We start from the raw sequence: 12,433 nt of genomic DNA on the forward strand, positions 1-12,433 counted from the left end.
AATGACTGGTTGTGTGCTTCTAGGAGGAAGCTCTGTTGTGTGCACATATGTATTTACTACAAATAATGAGTAAACTTTGAATGTTTCTTGCTAGTGTAAATCATAAATTTAAAAGTAAAAAGTGTTCCTATGGGTAAAGATGGATCTTTGGAAGATTATGACCAGAGAAATGTGATTACTAGGAAAGAGATATACTTAAAGAGATCAAATATTTGTTGTGACTTTGTATGAGGCAAAACACCTTTTTTCATCTTTCATAGTTGCTTAATAAAAGCATCAAAATTGTCACAAGAAGAAAATACTGAAAGTCTAAACTGTTTGCCTTGGTAGATATTTTTTTCACTTTCCAAACCACTTCCCTTACCCATTACAGAGACTCTTATTAATCATAATTATTAGTTATTCACAGTAACCAATGAAATACTATTTCATTTCAGTTTTAATACAATATTTTAAGTAATAAAATGCTAATAATGGTAGTATATTTTACTACATGCTAAGTGCAGTCAAGATTCTCTAGATTGAAAATTTTCACTGCTATGAAAAAGTCTGGAGCATAATTCAAATCCCAAATTCTTTTGCTTAAGGAGGTGGGCAGATGGGACTGGTGCTTTGTGTTGTTTTACATAAGGTAAGATACCTATCCCTGTGTGTGTGTGTAAACACACAGGAAAAACACGAAGCTAACTTTTGCTACAAACACCGAATAGTCTCCTGCCAGAGTTCTAATTCCACTCTCAGTGGGTAATTGCAGAGGCCACTGTTGAGCAAATATTTCCTCACATGTTAAGCTTCACTCATGTGTAACTTTATTCAACAGTATAAGTCCTCCCATGATATAAACTTCCACTGCTCTGATCTCCCTAAGTAAAATTACACTCATAAATAAAAAGACACTGTTTTTTTGCAAGATCAAAATCTTAAACCCTGTTCTTGTGCAAAACATTAAGAAGTGCAAAGTTTGGCACAGATGTATCCATAATGTTAAACAAATGTTGTACCACAAAGTGGTAATTTCCCAACAAATGGAATATATTGAGACTTGAGTAGAAAAAATACAAGGATACACAGTGGGCAATTCGTATCACTTTACAACTGGGATTTGAAAAGAATAGCAAAAAAACTTAGGATAAAAGGAGACTAATAAAAATATAGAAATACAGTAAATTTTCTTTTGTCCTCCTTATCTCACAAAGTTTACTTGCTTCTGCTGTTATTCAACTATATATAGATATGTTCCATACATCTTCTACTGACATTACAATTCAGAATGTTATTTCAAGACAGGAGAGTGGTTGATGTTTATGTAAATAAAAATAATTCAAAGCTTCCAGGAAAACCATAATCAAAGAAGCCACTCATCTTCATACCAAAACTGTGGTTGCTCCACTTGGTCAGTGGACACCCAGAGGCACTTAGAGGTATACAAGGGTACTTTTCTATACCTGAGAAGAAGTGTGCCTTGAAGCCTTTTTTTGAGACAGTGTTGTCAGATCGAAACTCAATCCGCATGTTGTTGTACTGGGAGGTGATAACTTCAGGCACTTCTGTACCGCAGAACTTGCCATGGAGTTTGGAATCAGAAGAAAGGCCACTGCGAACCTCCACATAATCGTACTTGCAAACCTGAGAAAAGAAAGACAGAAAAAATATTTGGCTAATCAAAATAAAAGCATGAAGTTGTTTACAAATGCTAGAATTCTGATTGGTGTTTATATTGCTATATATTGTTGCTGAATAATAAATGAACAATATCCTTCTTCACTTTCTCCTGATTCTGAAAGCATTTGTAAATTCTTACATTTGCTGATTTTAGGGAAGAATATTTTTAGGTCACTAATACATAGCTATACTAGGAATTACATTCAAACTTATATTTGTATAGATGCTTACCTGTGTTTAATATCTAAATTTCAAGATGCTTAGAAGCATTTCAGCTTAATTTAAAAAGCAAACATTCCATTGACAGTAAACTAAAATCTAGAAATATTCATCCTAAAAATTATACCTATCTGCGTGCTATAAACCACATACCTCAAACCTAAAAACCTTCTACTGATTGCATCTCAATGATTTTTTTTTATATTAATTTTCACCTAGAAACATACAAGGTAAGTTTTCATCATTACATATTTAAGATATATTCATTTATTTTGAAATATATAACTTTCCACTATTAAAACCATGCAACTTTCATCAACAATAGCATAGCTATAATTTGGAACAGGATGCGTGCCATTTTCATTTAAAGGTTAACAATAAAGTAATATAATGTATAAGAAAGCCTTATGAAAGGCCTACTTCTCATGATACTACTTTCAACGCATAATCCCTTGGTCAACTTAAAGCCATCAACCCAAAAACTTCTAAGCTTCTTAGGCTCAACTATCATTCATTTAATCAAAAATGTCCCAGTTGTCTGCAATTAATGGCTTAAGAGAGAACATTGGCCAGAAGGATTCATATAGAGCTTATATTGGTCCATTAAATCCAAGTCCTACTTGAAATATTGCAATTTCTAGTCAAAAAAAGTGTCAGGGGAGCTGGAAGGGAACAATAGAAAAGGATGTTTTGGCCTTTGTTGTTCTCTCTCTCTATGAAAAATTGTCATAATTTCCAGTTGGTTTTAATATAATACATTGAAGACATAGATTAAACTTTTATTGTTACCGGAAGAATTTTCATATGTGGCACAGTTGAAAAGTGACTAATTCAGTTGAAACTCTTTCTGTACAGTATAAAGAACACAAAGATTCAAAAACTTGAGTTACTGCCACATGCTGACCTATATTAATTGGAAAACATATTTATAACAATGCATGTGGTTTTCAAATATAACTCACTACACTGATAAATCCCACCAATTTCAGCAGTGTAACAGTGGTGAGTTTTTATGGTTGCATAGCTTTAGAACAGAAATCAAATGTAATTTCAGATAGGCCTAACTTACTCTATATTAAACTGAATGAAATGTACAAGTTAAACTGCACAATGTGAATGTAAAATATTAAAATTGTAATAGTGCAAAAGATATATTAAACTTGGTCCTAAATGGAGCTCCTATAACAAATTAAAAAATAGACTACTTGATAATGTATACGTTTTATATCTGCACTCAGACAATATATTAGAATTTCCCAGATATTATGCTTCTTCTGATTTTCACAGGCATCTATCCTTAGTACTATTTAACAGTACAAAGCCTGTTTAGTATTCTATTAAATATTAACAAGATTTAGTAGCACATGAGATGATCAAACTCTAGTTCTGATTGTCAAAACACATTTAGAATTTTTCTAGCAAACTCCAGTTCTGATTGTCAAAACACATTTAGACTTTTTTTATCTGCTTATGTTACCTGTTTTTATGATCCTAGAAAAGTGATTTAACTTCATTACATACCTGGTGTTTTCCTTGCAAATCTTACTCATGTATCAAGAGTATGCAAGAGTATGAAATGTATCAAGAAAGTGCAAGAAAAAGGTTTTTATGACTTGTTCAAGTGGTAATAAATTTTAATTCTTTTGGACTTTTAAGCTTTTATTACATCTCTTTCAGTTCAAGTAATAATGATTACAGGACATGAGTGTAATGTATATATCATTGAAAGCTGGAATTTCATGGAGTTGAGAACCCACTCCAAAAAAAAATATGGGGGGAAAAATCTCACATTGCTGCCTCTGAAAATAATATTGAGGTATTTTGGAGAAGCCATGGCTGGTTTGGTTCTTAGTAATAAATTAAACTCCAGCTTTTGTCCCTTCAAATACCTCTGCCCAAAAGGTGGGGCCATCTTTATACTAAAAACATTGCTACAAATTTATTTACTCAGAAGTAACATCCTGGGATTTGTGTTCTTAATGCCATGTAAAGAATGTGCATATAAACTCTGGTTACAGCATGTTATGGCTGGAGTGTGGTGAGGGAACCCAGTGATATGACAAAGAATTGCCTGTGAAGCAGAAGAAAAGCTGAAAAGGATGTTGAAACCCACATTTTACTGTTTCTCACCCAAAAAGCACCGCAACCCCCACCACTTTGTTTAAAGTTGTAAGGAGCATCCTTTAGCACATGGAGGGCTCTGCCCTGTTCCTCCTCCTACCTGGGCAGAAGATCCCCCATGCCTCTGGAGGCTGCCCAACTGCTGCTGGTGTTCTATTGTGCCTTTTTACTGGTACTGCTCATTTCAAAATATTCCTCCAGTGAGATACTTGTAAGTGATTTAAATGCTCCCTCACTCCATCACTAACTACAGCTCATGTGTATTCTTTGTTGTCAGTCTGTAAAGATGATTTGGTTTCTCCAGATTTTCTTCTCTTGAATTCTTTCCAATATGCTTCAGCCCCATTTGCTGTTTTATTTTGTTGATAAAAAAGTCAGCTGAAACTCAGCAGAGAGCATTTTTTTAAATTTCTTGTAATACATATACATTTAGATGATATGTAAAAGAGAGCTATTCTTTCCATGTTTGTTTTGAAAGAATCCAGAAACAGTCCCAAAATGAAAACAAGAATATCCATGCTTATTGTCAGCATATGAAAGGTCAGCAAAGGTTTTATTAGACAGTATCTATTTTCAAATGCTTGTGAAACCATTTAGCATGTAACAGACTGTGCAGCTCTTTGTTCACAGTTACTTACTTCATTCCCTTCTAACTCAAAAAACTCAAACTTCATTGAAATTCGGTATTGCGTTGGGGCAACCACCTGCCACACACAGTTTTTGTTTGGAGGATACTCTTTTGGCCATCCTGGTGTGGTTATAGTCCCATTTAGTTTTGTCAGGAGTCCTCCACAAGCATCTGTAACATTAAAAGAGAACATAATTTCTTGAGTGACAGTGGGTTTTACTATAAACAGCAGCACACTGAGAAGAATCAGTCCTCCCATTATATGCTGCAATGCCCAGACAGACTAATCAGAATCTTACTTTATCATGCTTGGTGCAAACAAAGAGCAAGAGACAGCCTCTATCTTGAACAGCTTGCAGGTTTGTGGGCAGAGATAAGTTTCAGGACTATACAAGGCGTTATCATATTCATTCTTCTCCCTTCCCTCCAGAGACTCTGGTTATTCTCTGACAGCCTTTCCCATGCAAGTCCTCTGACCTCACCGCCCTCCCCAAGACCTTGACCACGCCTCTTCTGACACAGGGATTCTTAAGATGTGCTTCTCTCCTTGATTATTGATGCAGAATCAGCTCTACCTGACTCATCTCACATGGCTGTATATGCCTCCCATAACCTACTAGGTAGGGTCACTTCTCTGGAAGAGCAGTCACGTACACTTCTGTCACAATTGCTTTTGCTGAAGCATGGATGTTCAGTTAGAAAATGACTCTTATTTCCAAATATATGCCAAATAATCACCTCCATAAAACAGAAAAATACTGTACTGTGTTCTTGAATGCAGTTCAACTAGCAAAGGATAAACTCATTAATCTTTTCCATCTGTGCAATTTTTTTTTTTTTAAGAAAAGTAATGGGATTTAGAGAAGCTCTTGATCACACTCTGCTACAGTGATATCATTACAGCAGTGTGACAGCACTGGAAATCATCCACAAATCTCTTTCCAAAGAGCTGAAGTGGGAGCTCTACTCAACTGCTCTCTGCTAACACTGAATGCTTTAAGAACTGGCTATTCCAGTCTAGCTGATGTTCTCACATAATGCATCTACTCCATCTAACAACTGGGAGAATTCACCAGTTACTGTGTCAAGGCTCACTTTGTCAACTCAGACACACACCAGTGTTTCTCCTGGTCCCTAGTTTTCCACACAGCACATTTCTTGGTATACATGTAAAAGTAATCTGATGGGAACGGGTGGACTAAGACCCTGGGTCACACCTCAGTGTTTCAAAAAAGACCAGACATAGGTTTAGAGACTGCACTCAAATGACACAAGCTGTGCCCTCAAATGATCCAGTCTGGGTCAGAGCAACTACTGCCAGATTTCAGTTTCTGCTTTTGAACATTGTTCTATTGATCCTTGAGGCAAGGGTGGGAAATGTGGAAATAGTGAAAAAAGAAAATCGTAATGCTTTCTAATATGCTGCCATTGGTGGAGCCTTGGATTAGAAGACCATAAAGCAAATTTTCGTGCATGTCAACACTGCAGTGAAGTATAGGGCAAAGTTTCTGATCTAGAGGCTTCTACTCATGTGTGAATTAATACAGCTAGCTCACCCCCAAAAGGTCCCAACTATAAAGAGGAAGTAATGTTCACAGTGAGTACGCAGTAATTTTGATTCAGCAGTCCTATCTACATACAATGAGTGCCACCTCAACTAGAACAAACACACACTTTTAGGGATAGCTCAGGGTTTTTGCTCTACACTGCAATGCAATGCTTGGAGTGACTTCTTTTGACAGAGTTGCTTTACTGTTTGGGTGCCAGGAATGTTATCTCTTGTATTTTTCAGAGGTAGAGAGAAGAGGGTTCTGAAAGACTAATAATCTTCTCTAACATTCTGACTTGAATCAGCAAGCAAGCTAAACTCAATTCCTTACATAAATTTGGGCTGATGATCAAAAGTCCAGAGTTCAAACCTCTGTCTTCATGGCCACCCCTTAGATTAAACTTATTTTCTTATTGTCTGCCTAATATGCAGACATTCAAATAAATTATTTTTCCAATGTTTTCTTTGCTAAAGGTGGGGGAGGGAAGACAAACAACTAAAAAAACCCCAGCCAGCTTGATGAGAGCCACAATCTAACATGTCATTAATCTAGGACTTCCACCAGCTCACACAAACATACAACAAACAAAAAATAAATTAAAACAAATCCCACAGATTGAAAAGCAAAATAACAAGAAAGAATTGCAAAGAAACTAGGCAAATCTACCCCAAGTTGTGAAAAGCAATTAATTAAAGCCAGGAAATTGGAAAAAAGAGAGACGAGTGAATTGCATCAGAAGAAAACCAGAACTCCAAGTGCTCCAATTTTCAAAATCCATTTGCTATTCAAACATATGAGCTAAGAATAAATTTGTGCTGTCCTTTGATTTATTGGTGTTTATGGGTAAAAATAAAACAATAATTGGTGCGCAATGATCAAGAGCTTATGGTTCTTTCCTTTGATATGAAATATGCACAGAATGCAAAATCTTAGTTCAATCCTCTGTTTACACATACTTCCACTTATCTCTTTCTTTTTTCTCCATATGATTATTTGAATGTGCTTTGCTCACCCTGAAAAGTAAGGAAAGTTGACAATGCGACTAGGAGTGGGGAGGATTCCTCTGAGCTTTGAGCTAAAATAGAGGACGTTGCTCTTCTGGACCTGCCAGCTTCCCAGGCACATCCCAGTCAGAGGTGGTCAGAGGAATCATTAAACACACTGATTCTGAGAAAGTGACACATTACTCTGCTGGTAATTGTCTCCTTGGGAGACTTTGCTTTAGTGAGTATGAATAGTGTAATAAGTAGTATGAAGTCCTACTTTGCACCATTCCTGATTGACTAACAGCAAAATCTGCAAAACAAAATTGCTGACAGACATGGGGACAAACATGACTCTGGCATCACTACTAAAAAGACAGCACTGGTTTTCTGGCTTGGATTCCACATGCTGCTCAGACAGAGCCTAAGAAAAGTGTAGCATTTCATGCAGGCACCGGCACTCTGAGAGCTTTAAGAGCTGTCATGGGTTGGCACTGGCCAGATGTTAATGCACCCATGAATATGTTGTTTTTTTGTTTTTTTTTCCCTAACAGCTACTGTGGGATGTGATCAGGAACAGAGCAGAGCAGGCTTAAATCTTGAAAACAAAAAAAACACCAAAACTTTATTACATTACATAAGAACAGGGACAGAAATACTCTTAAACACACACAGAGACAGAAATAAAAACTTCTTAGAACATTTCTTCTCCCAGTTTCTACCTCCCCACACATCACTCTTCACAGACCAACCTTTGGGTTTTAGATCAAACAATCACCACTCAAAAACAAACTAATCTTCAATTCAGCAAGGGAGAGAGGAGTCTCTCTCGCACCACAGACTGTTCTCCAGAACACACAGGTCTACTCTTTATGTGTTCCCATGTCACCCGTGGCACTGCCCGGAGAAGTCTGCCAGGGTGACTCTCTCTTATTCCTATGTCCAGCGCTCTCACCGCTGTCTCATAGGCCAAAACTACATACAGGGCTTTTTAAGGATGCTGCATGCCAAGCTCTCCCCCTTTTTACCCAGGGGCCGGGGTTCCAGGAGCAGGTCTGCCCTGAGGGCAGAGGGCGCCACCTCACCCTCCCCCTCTTTTCTCTGCTCGCTCCACTCTTCAAGTGCCAGTCACTGTAGAAAAAGCAGGGCAGCTGCATTCACCCAAAATGCAGTTTATGTTCAAAAGAGACTTAAGTTCAGTCTATGGCTGACATTATGCAAGAGAAGTCCAGCTCAGAAGGCTACTCCTCTCATTCTTCCATCGGGTTCCTTCCAATCATGCTTTATCATCTCGGTCCCAGGCCGCTTCCCTCTCTCCGAAACCACCAGTCATGAGAATCAATGTCTAAGAAAAGTTTCTTTCTGCTACACAAGGGTTAACAGTTTTTTCTCGGCAGGGTGCAGGCTCAGGCACTCCCAGGCTCCACAACTCCCACGTGGCTGGACACCTTCTCCCGGAGTTTGGGGGGGGGGGGGGGGAGGGGGGTGAGCACACACAGAAGGCACTTCCACAGTTTTCCACCCCTCCATCCTGGACGGGGCAGCTCAGTTCCAGTCCGGTCCACTCTCTTCTCCCCCTTGGGGCTCTGGCTTACCTGAGCCCGACCACGTGTTTTCCCCTCCCCCACCCAGCCTCGTGGCTGGGCAGGGGAAGGAGGCCGGAGACGTCTCTCTGCTGAAACCAGGATCTGAAAAGAGGCCGAACCCCCTTGGGGTCCTGCTTTTAACTCTTTGTGTCCTCAGAGGCGTGTCCAAACCTCTGAGTGACCAATCCAGGTGCCAGCAGAAAAACTGATTACTGATTGGACTGCCCACATCCCCCTGGAAAAATTCACCTCCCCCCGCAATCACGACAAGAGCTCATAAGACTGATGGTGGAGGGTTAAAATAATAATTTCTGTTTAAGCTAACTGCGGGTAGTTGGGGGAAGGTAGAAGATGCACAATCTGAACTTTACAGATGGCTTTGGAACAAACATCAGCTTCTGCAACCAGCTTCATACTATTGTTTAAGTATGACTCCAGCCCAGGAGACAATTGAGAAGCATTGTTTTAACCAAATCAAGTATAACACAGGGTAGAGCGTAGGTATGATTTAAGATAGTAACTAAGAAATAGGATAATCAGTATCTAGGGGTGGAGATTAGTTAACATATGTATAATTTGAAACTATAAAAATCACAAATCGACTCTGTATTCTTGGGCACAAGATTTGGGCACTGTATGCCTCCGTGCCCCCGCGTGCTCAAATAAAGAACCGCATATGATTGCCTTCGTGTGGTTATATGTTTTCCTACGCTAACATTTTTGGTGATCCAGGTGGGACCTTGTGGGCGCAGCCAGGACCCCGCGACCCGATCACGCTCCAGCTGGCACCGGGTGATTTCTCGGGGAGCCCATCGGCGCCGCGACCCTCGTCGCTCACAACGACCCCTGGTGAGAGGTAAGGTTCTTTATTTTCTAGTCTGGGGGCCTGCCATTAAGACGCAGTGAAAGCTACGCTTGGTTGGGCAAAAGGAATTCCTGGTGGTACTGCCTAGGCAGCCCTCTGTCAGACATTGCGAAAGCGTTGCAGGATCGGCATCTGTGGTTTTTATGTATCTGTAATATGGAAAAACTAAAAGGGTTAAAAGAGGTTTTGGGCAGCAATAATGCTTCTATACCAAGTTCTTCTCCTTTGGGTTGTTTGTTGGCACATTGGAAAGAGGGGAATTTTGGTCAGGAATTACGAAAAGATAAATTGATTGAGTATTGTAATGTGAGCTGGCCAAAATATGCTTTGCCTGAAAACCAGAGGTGGCCACAGAATGGGTCTTTGGACGTAAAGGTTATTATGCAACTTAGATCGCTTTGTACGCAATACGGAATGGTGGAACAAATCCCATACCTTGATTTATTTCTATGCTTGCTCAAGAAACCGGTTTTATGGGTTGACAGCAAAATGGAAGCAATGAAGCTTGAGAATAAGTGTCTGGCTTGCGTCCAAAATAAGCATTGTATGCAACATGTAGTTTTAAGTTAAATTTTAGGGGAAAGAAGAGATGAACTGGATGTGGATTTATCAGTAGCCCCTATAGACCCTGCACCCACCACAGCCCCCTCAACACCAAGTACTTCCCCGCTCACCCTGACCCCACCTGATTCTCTTACACCTCCCTCGCTCACACCAGCACAATATGTTTCACCCCCACCTTTGTCTGCTGAAGGTAATTATCCTCCTCTGCCTGTGCCTGCCCCTCCTCCGCCTGCTCGGGTACCTGCCCCTCCTCTGCCTACCCAGGTGCCTGCCCCTCCTCCGCCTGCTCAGAGAACCCCCCCTTCTCCACATATACCTGCTCAAAGCTATCCTGCCCCCCCGCTGACACCCGCTGAAAGATTTCTCCCTCCTCCAACACCGGTTCAAGGGTACCCTCCGCTCCCACCTACACCTCCTTTGCCAGATCCTGTCCCATCTGCCCCCCTGTACCCTCCCCTGCCAGATTCGCCTGTCCAGGATGTGATTGTGAGGCGGAAGCAAAGGGGGAATGCGAAGAAGACAGATAGAATGGAAAGTAGTGACAGTGAAGCGGATGAGCTAGATGCCCCAGTAGCTCACCGAACACGAGGAAAACTGGCCCCAGAGTGGCCTAAGGCAGGAAAGGGTATATTAAAATCAGGCAAACAAAAGAGAACGATTATTGCACCACTGAGGCAAGGGGTGGGAACTAGTGGACCTGTCTTTGTAAAGGTACCCTTTTCACCTGCTGATTTAGTTATTTGGAAACAATCAGCTGGAACATATAGAGAAAACCCAGATAAGGTAGCTCGTGTGGTTAAGATGATAATGAAAACTCAGAACCCTGATTGGGAAGATATTCATGTGATATTAGACACTCTGATGGATGAGACAGAAAAGGACATGGTTCTTCGAGCAGCAAGAGAAAGAGCTAGAGAAGATATACAAAATGGTTTGGTGACAGGGACACTGGATTACAATTTTCCCACTGCAGATCCAGAGTGGGATGCTAATGACCCCTCTGGAGTAGATATGTTAAGGCTAAAGAGATATCAGGAGTGGATTTCAGTTGGTGTTCAACAGGCAATACCTAAGAGTATGAACTGGTCTAAGCTGTATGAAATTCGACAGGAAAAGAAAGAATCTCCCACTGCCTTTCTAGAAAGACTTAAGGAAGCAGCTAGAAGATATACTGATCTTCAAGTAGACAGTGAGCAAGGAAGAACTCAGCTTGCCTTTATTTTTCTGAGTCAGGCACAGGAAGATATTAGGAAAAAGCTACAGAAACTGGAAGGTGAAGAGTTAAGAAACTTGGATAAACTCCTAGAGGTTGTCTGGAAAGTTTACAATAACAGGGACAGAGAAGTTGCCAAGAAACAGGGACAAAGCCTGTTGGCAGTTTTACAGAGACAGGGGCGAGGATGTGGTAGAGGAGGTCGTGGCGGCAATAGAGGTGGCTTTGGCAGAGGTTCTGGTCATGGTAGACTAGGTCTGAACCAGTGTGCGTATTGTCGAATGGAGGGACACTGGAAAAGGGAGTGTCCAAACCGGTTTAGCCAGAATGGTCAGGCTCAGTTACACAGCATGTTTAATCAAAGTGGTGAGCCACAGCTGGATGGTGTAGCCAGGGTCATGGTCTTACATGAGAGGGAGCCAGGATCAAGAGAGCCCATGGTGACTTTGCATTTAGAAGGAAAAGACGTAGATTTTCTCATTGACACGGGGGCCACACATTCTGTACTAAATTATCTTGAGGGGAAAATCGGGAACAAGTCAGCAGCAGTCATTGGAGCCACAGGGAAGGAGGAGGTACGGCCATTCCTGCAATCCCTAGAATTGAGCTTTGAAGATAAGACCTTGACCAATGAATTCTTATACATGCCAGATTGCCCAACTCTGCTCTTAGGGTGCGATCTACTGGCAGCACTGGAGGCAGTAATTACTTTTGAGAATGGTGAACTCGTAATGAGAATACCCGAGTCTAAGGCAGGAAGGATTTTGATGATAAAAGAAAAACCAATTTCTAATATTCCTAAAGAAGTAGAGGATGCAGTAATTCCCTCTGTCTGGGAAACAGATGTACCTGGAAAATCTAAATTGGCACAACCGGTACATGTAGAGTTAAAAGAAGGAGCAAAGGCTGTATGAGTCAAACAATACCCTATAAAACCAGAAGCATGACAGGGAATAGCAAAGACCATTGATAAATTCTTAAAATATCAAATTCTAGAGGAATGTGAATCAGAAAACAACACCCTAATATTCCCAGTAAAGAA

At 40.4% G+C, this 12,433-nt stretch overlaps 1 protein-coding gene across 2 annotated transcripts in view; it reads right to left on the reverse strand.

Moving 5' to 3' along the window:
* The window catches only part of TLL1 (tolloid like 1), a 141,753-nt gene that overhangs the window by 35,477 nt on the left and 93,843 nt on the right, over nt 1–12,433 (reverse strand). For both annotated transcript variants that reach the window (XM_063424242.1, XM_063424243.1), the window contains 2 exons: nt 4,641–4,801; nt 1,446–1,626 (listed from right to left, as the gene is read on the reverse strand). In XM_063424242.1, the coding sequence (XP_063280312.1) occupies nt 1,446–1,626; nt 4,641–4,801 (342 nt within the window). The remainder of the gene's footprint in view (nt 1–1,445; nt 1,627–4,640; nt 4,802–12,433) is intronic.

This window comes from Prinia subflava (genome assembly GCF_021018805.1).
Source record: "Prinia subflava isolate CZ2003 ecotype Zambia chromosome W unlocalized genomic scaffold, Cam_Psub_1.2 scaffold_2cwr_NEW, whole genome shotgun sequence".
NCBI classification, from domain to species: domain Eukaryota; kingdom Metazoa; phylum Chordata; class Aves; order Passeriformes; family Cisticolidae; genus Prinia; species Prinia subflava.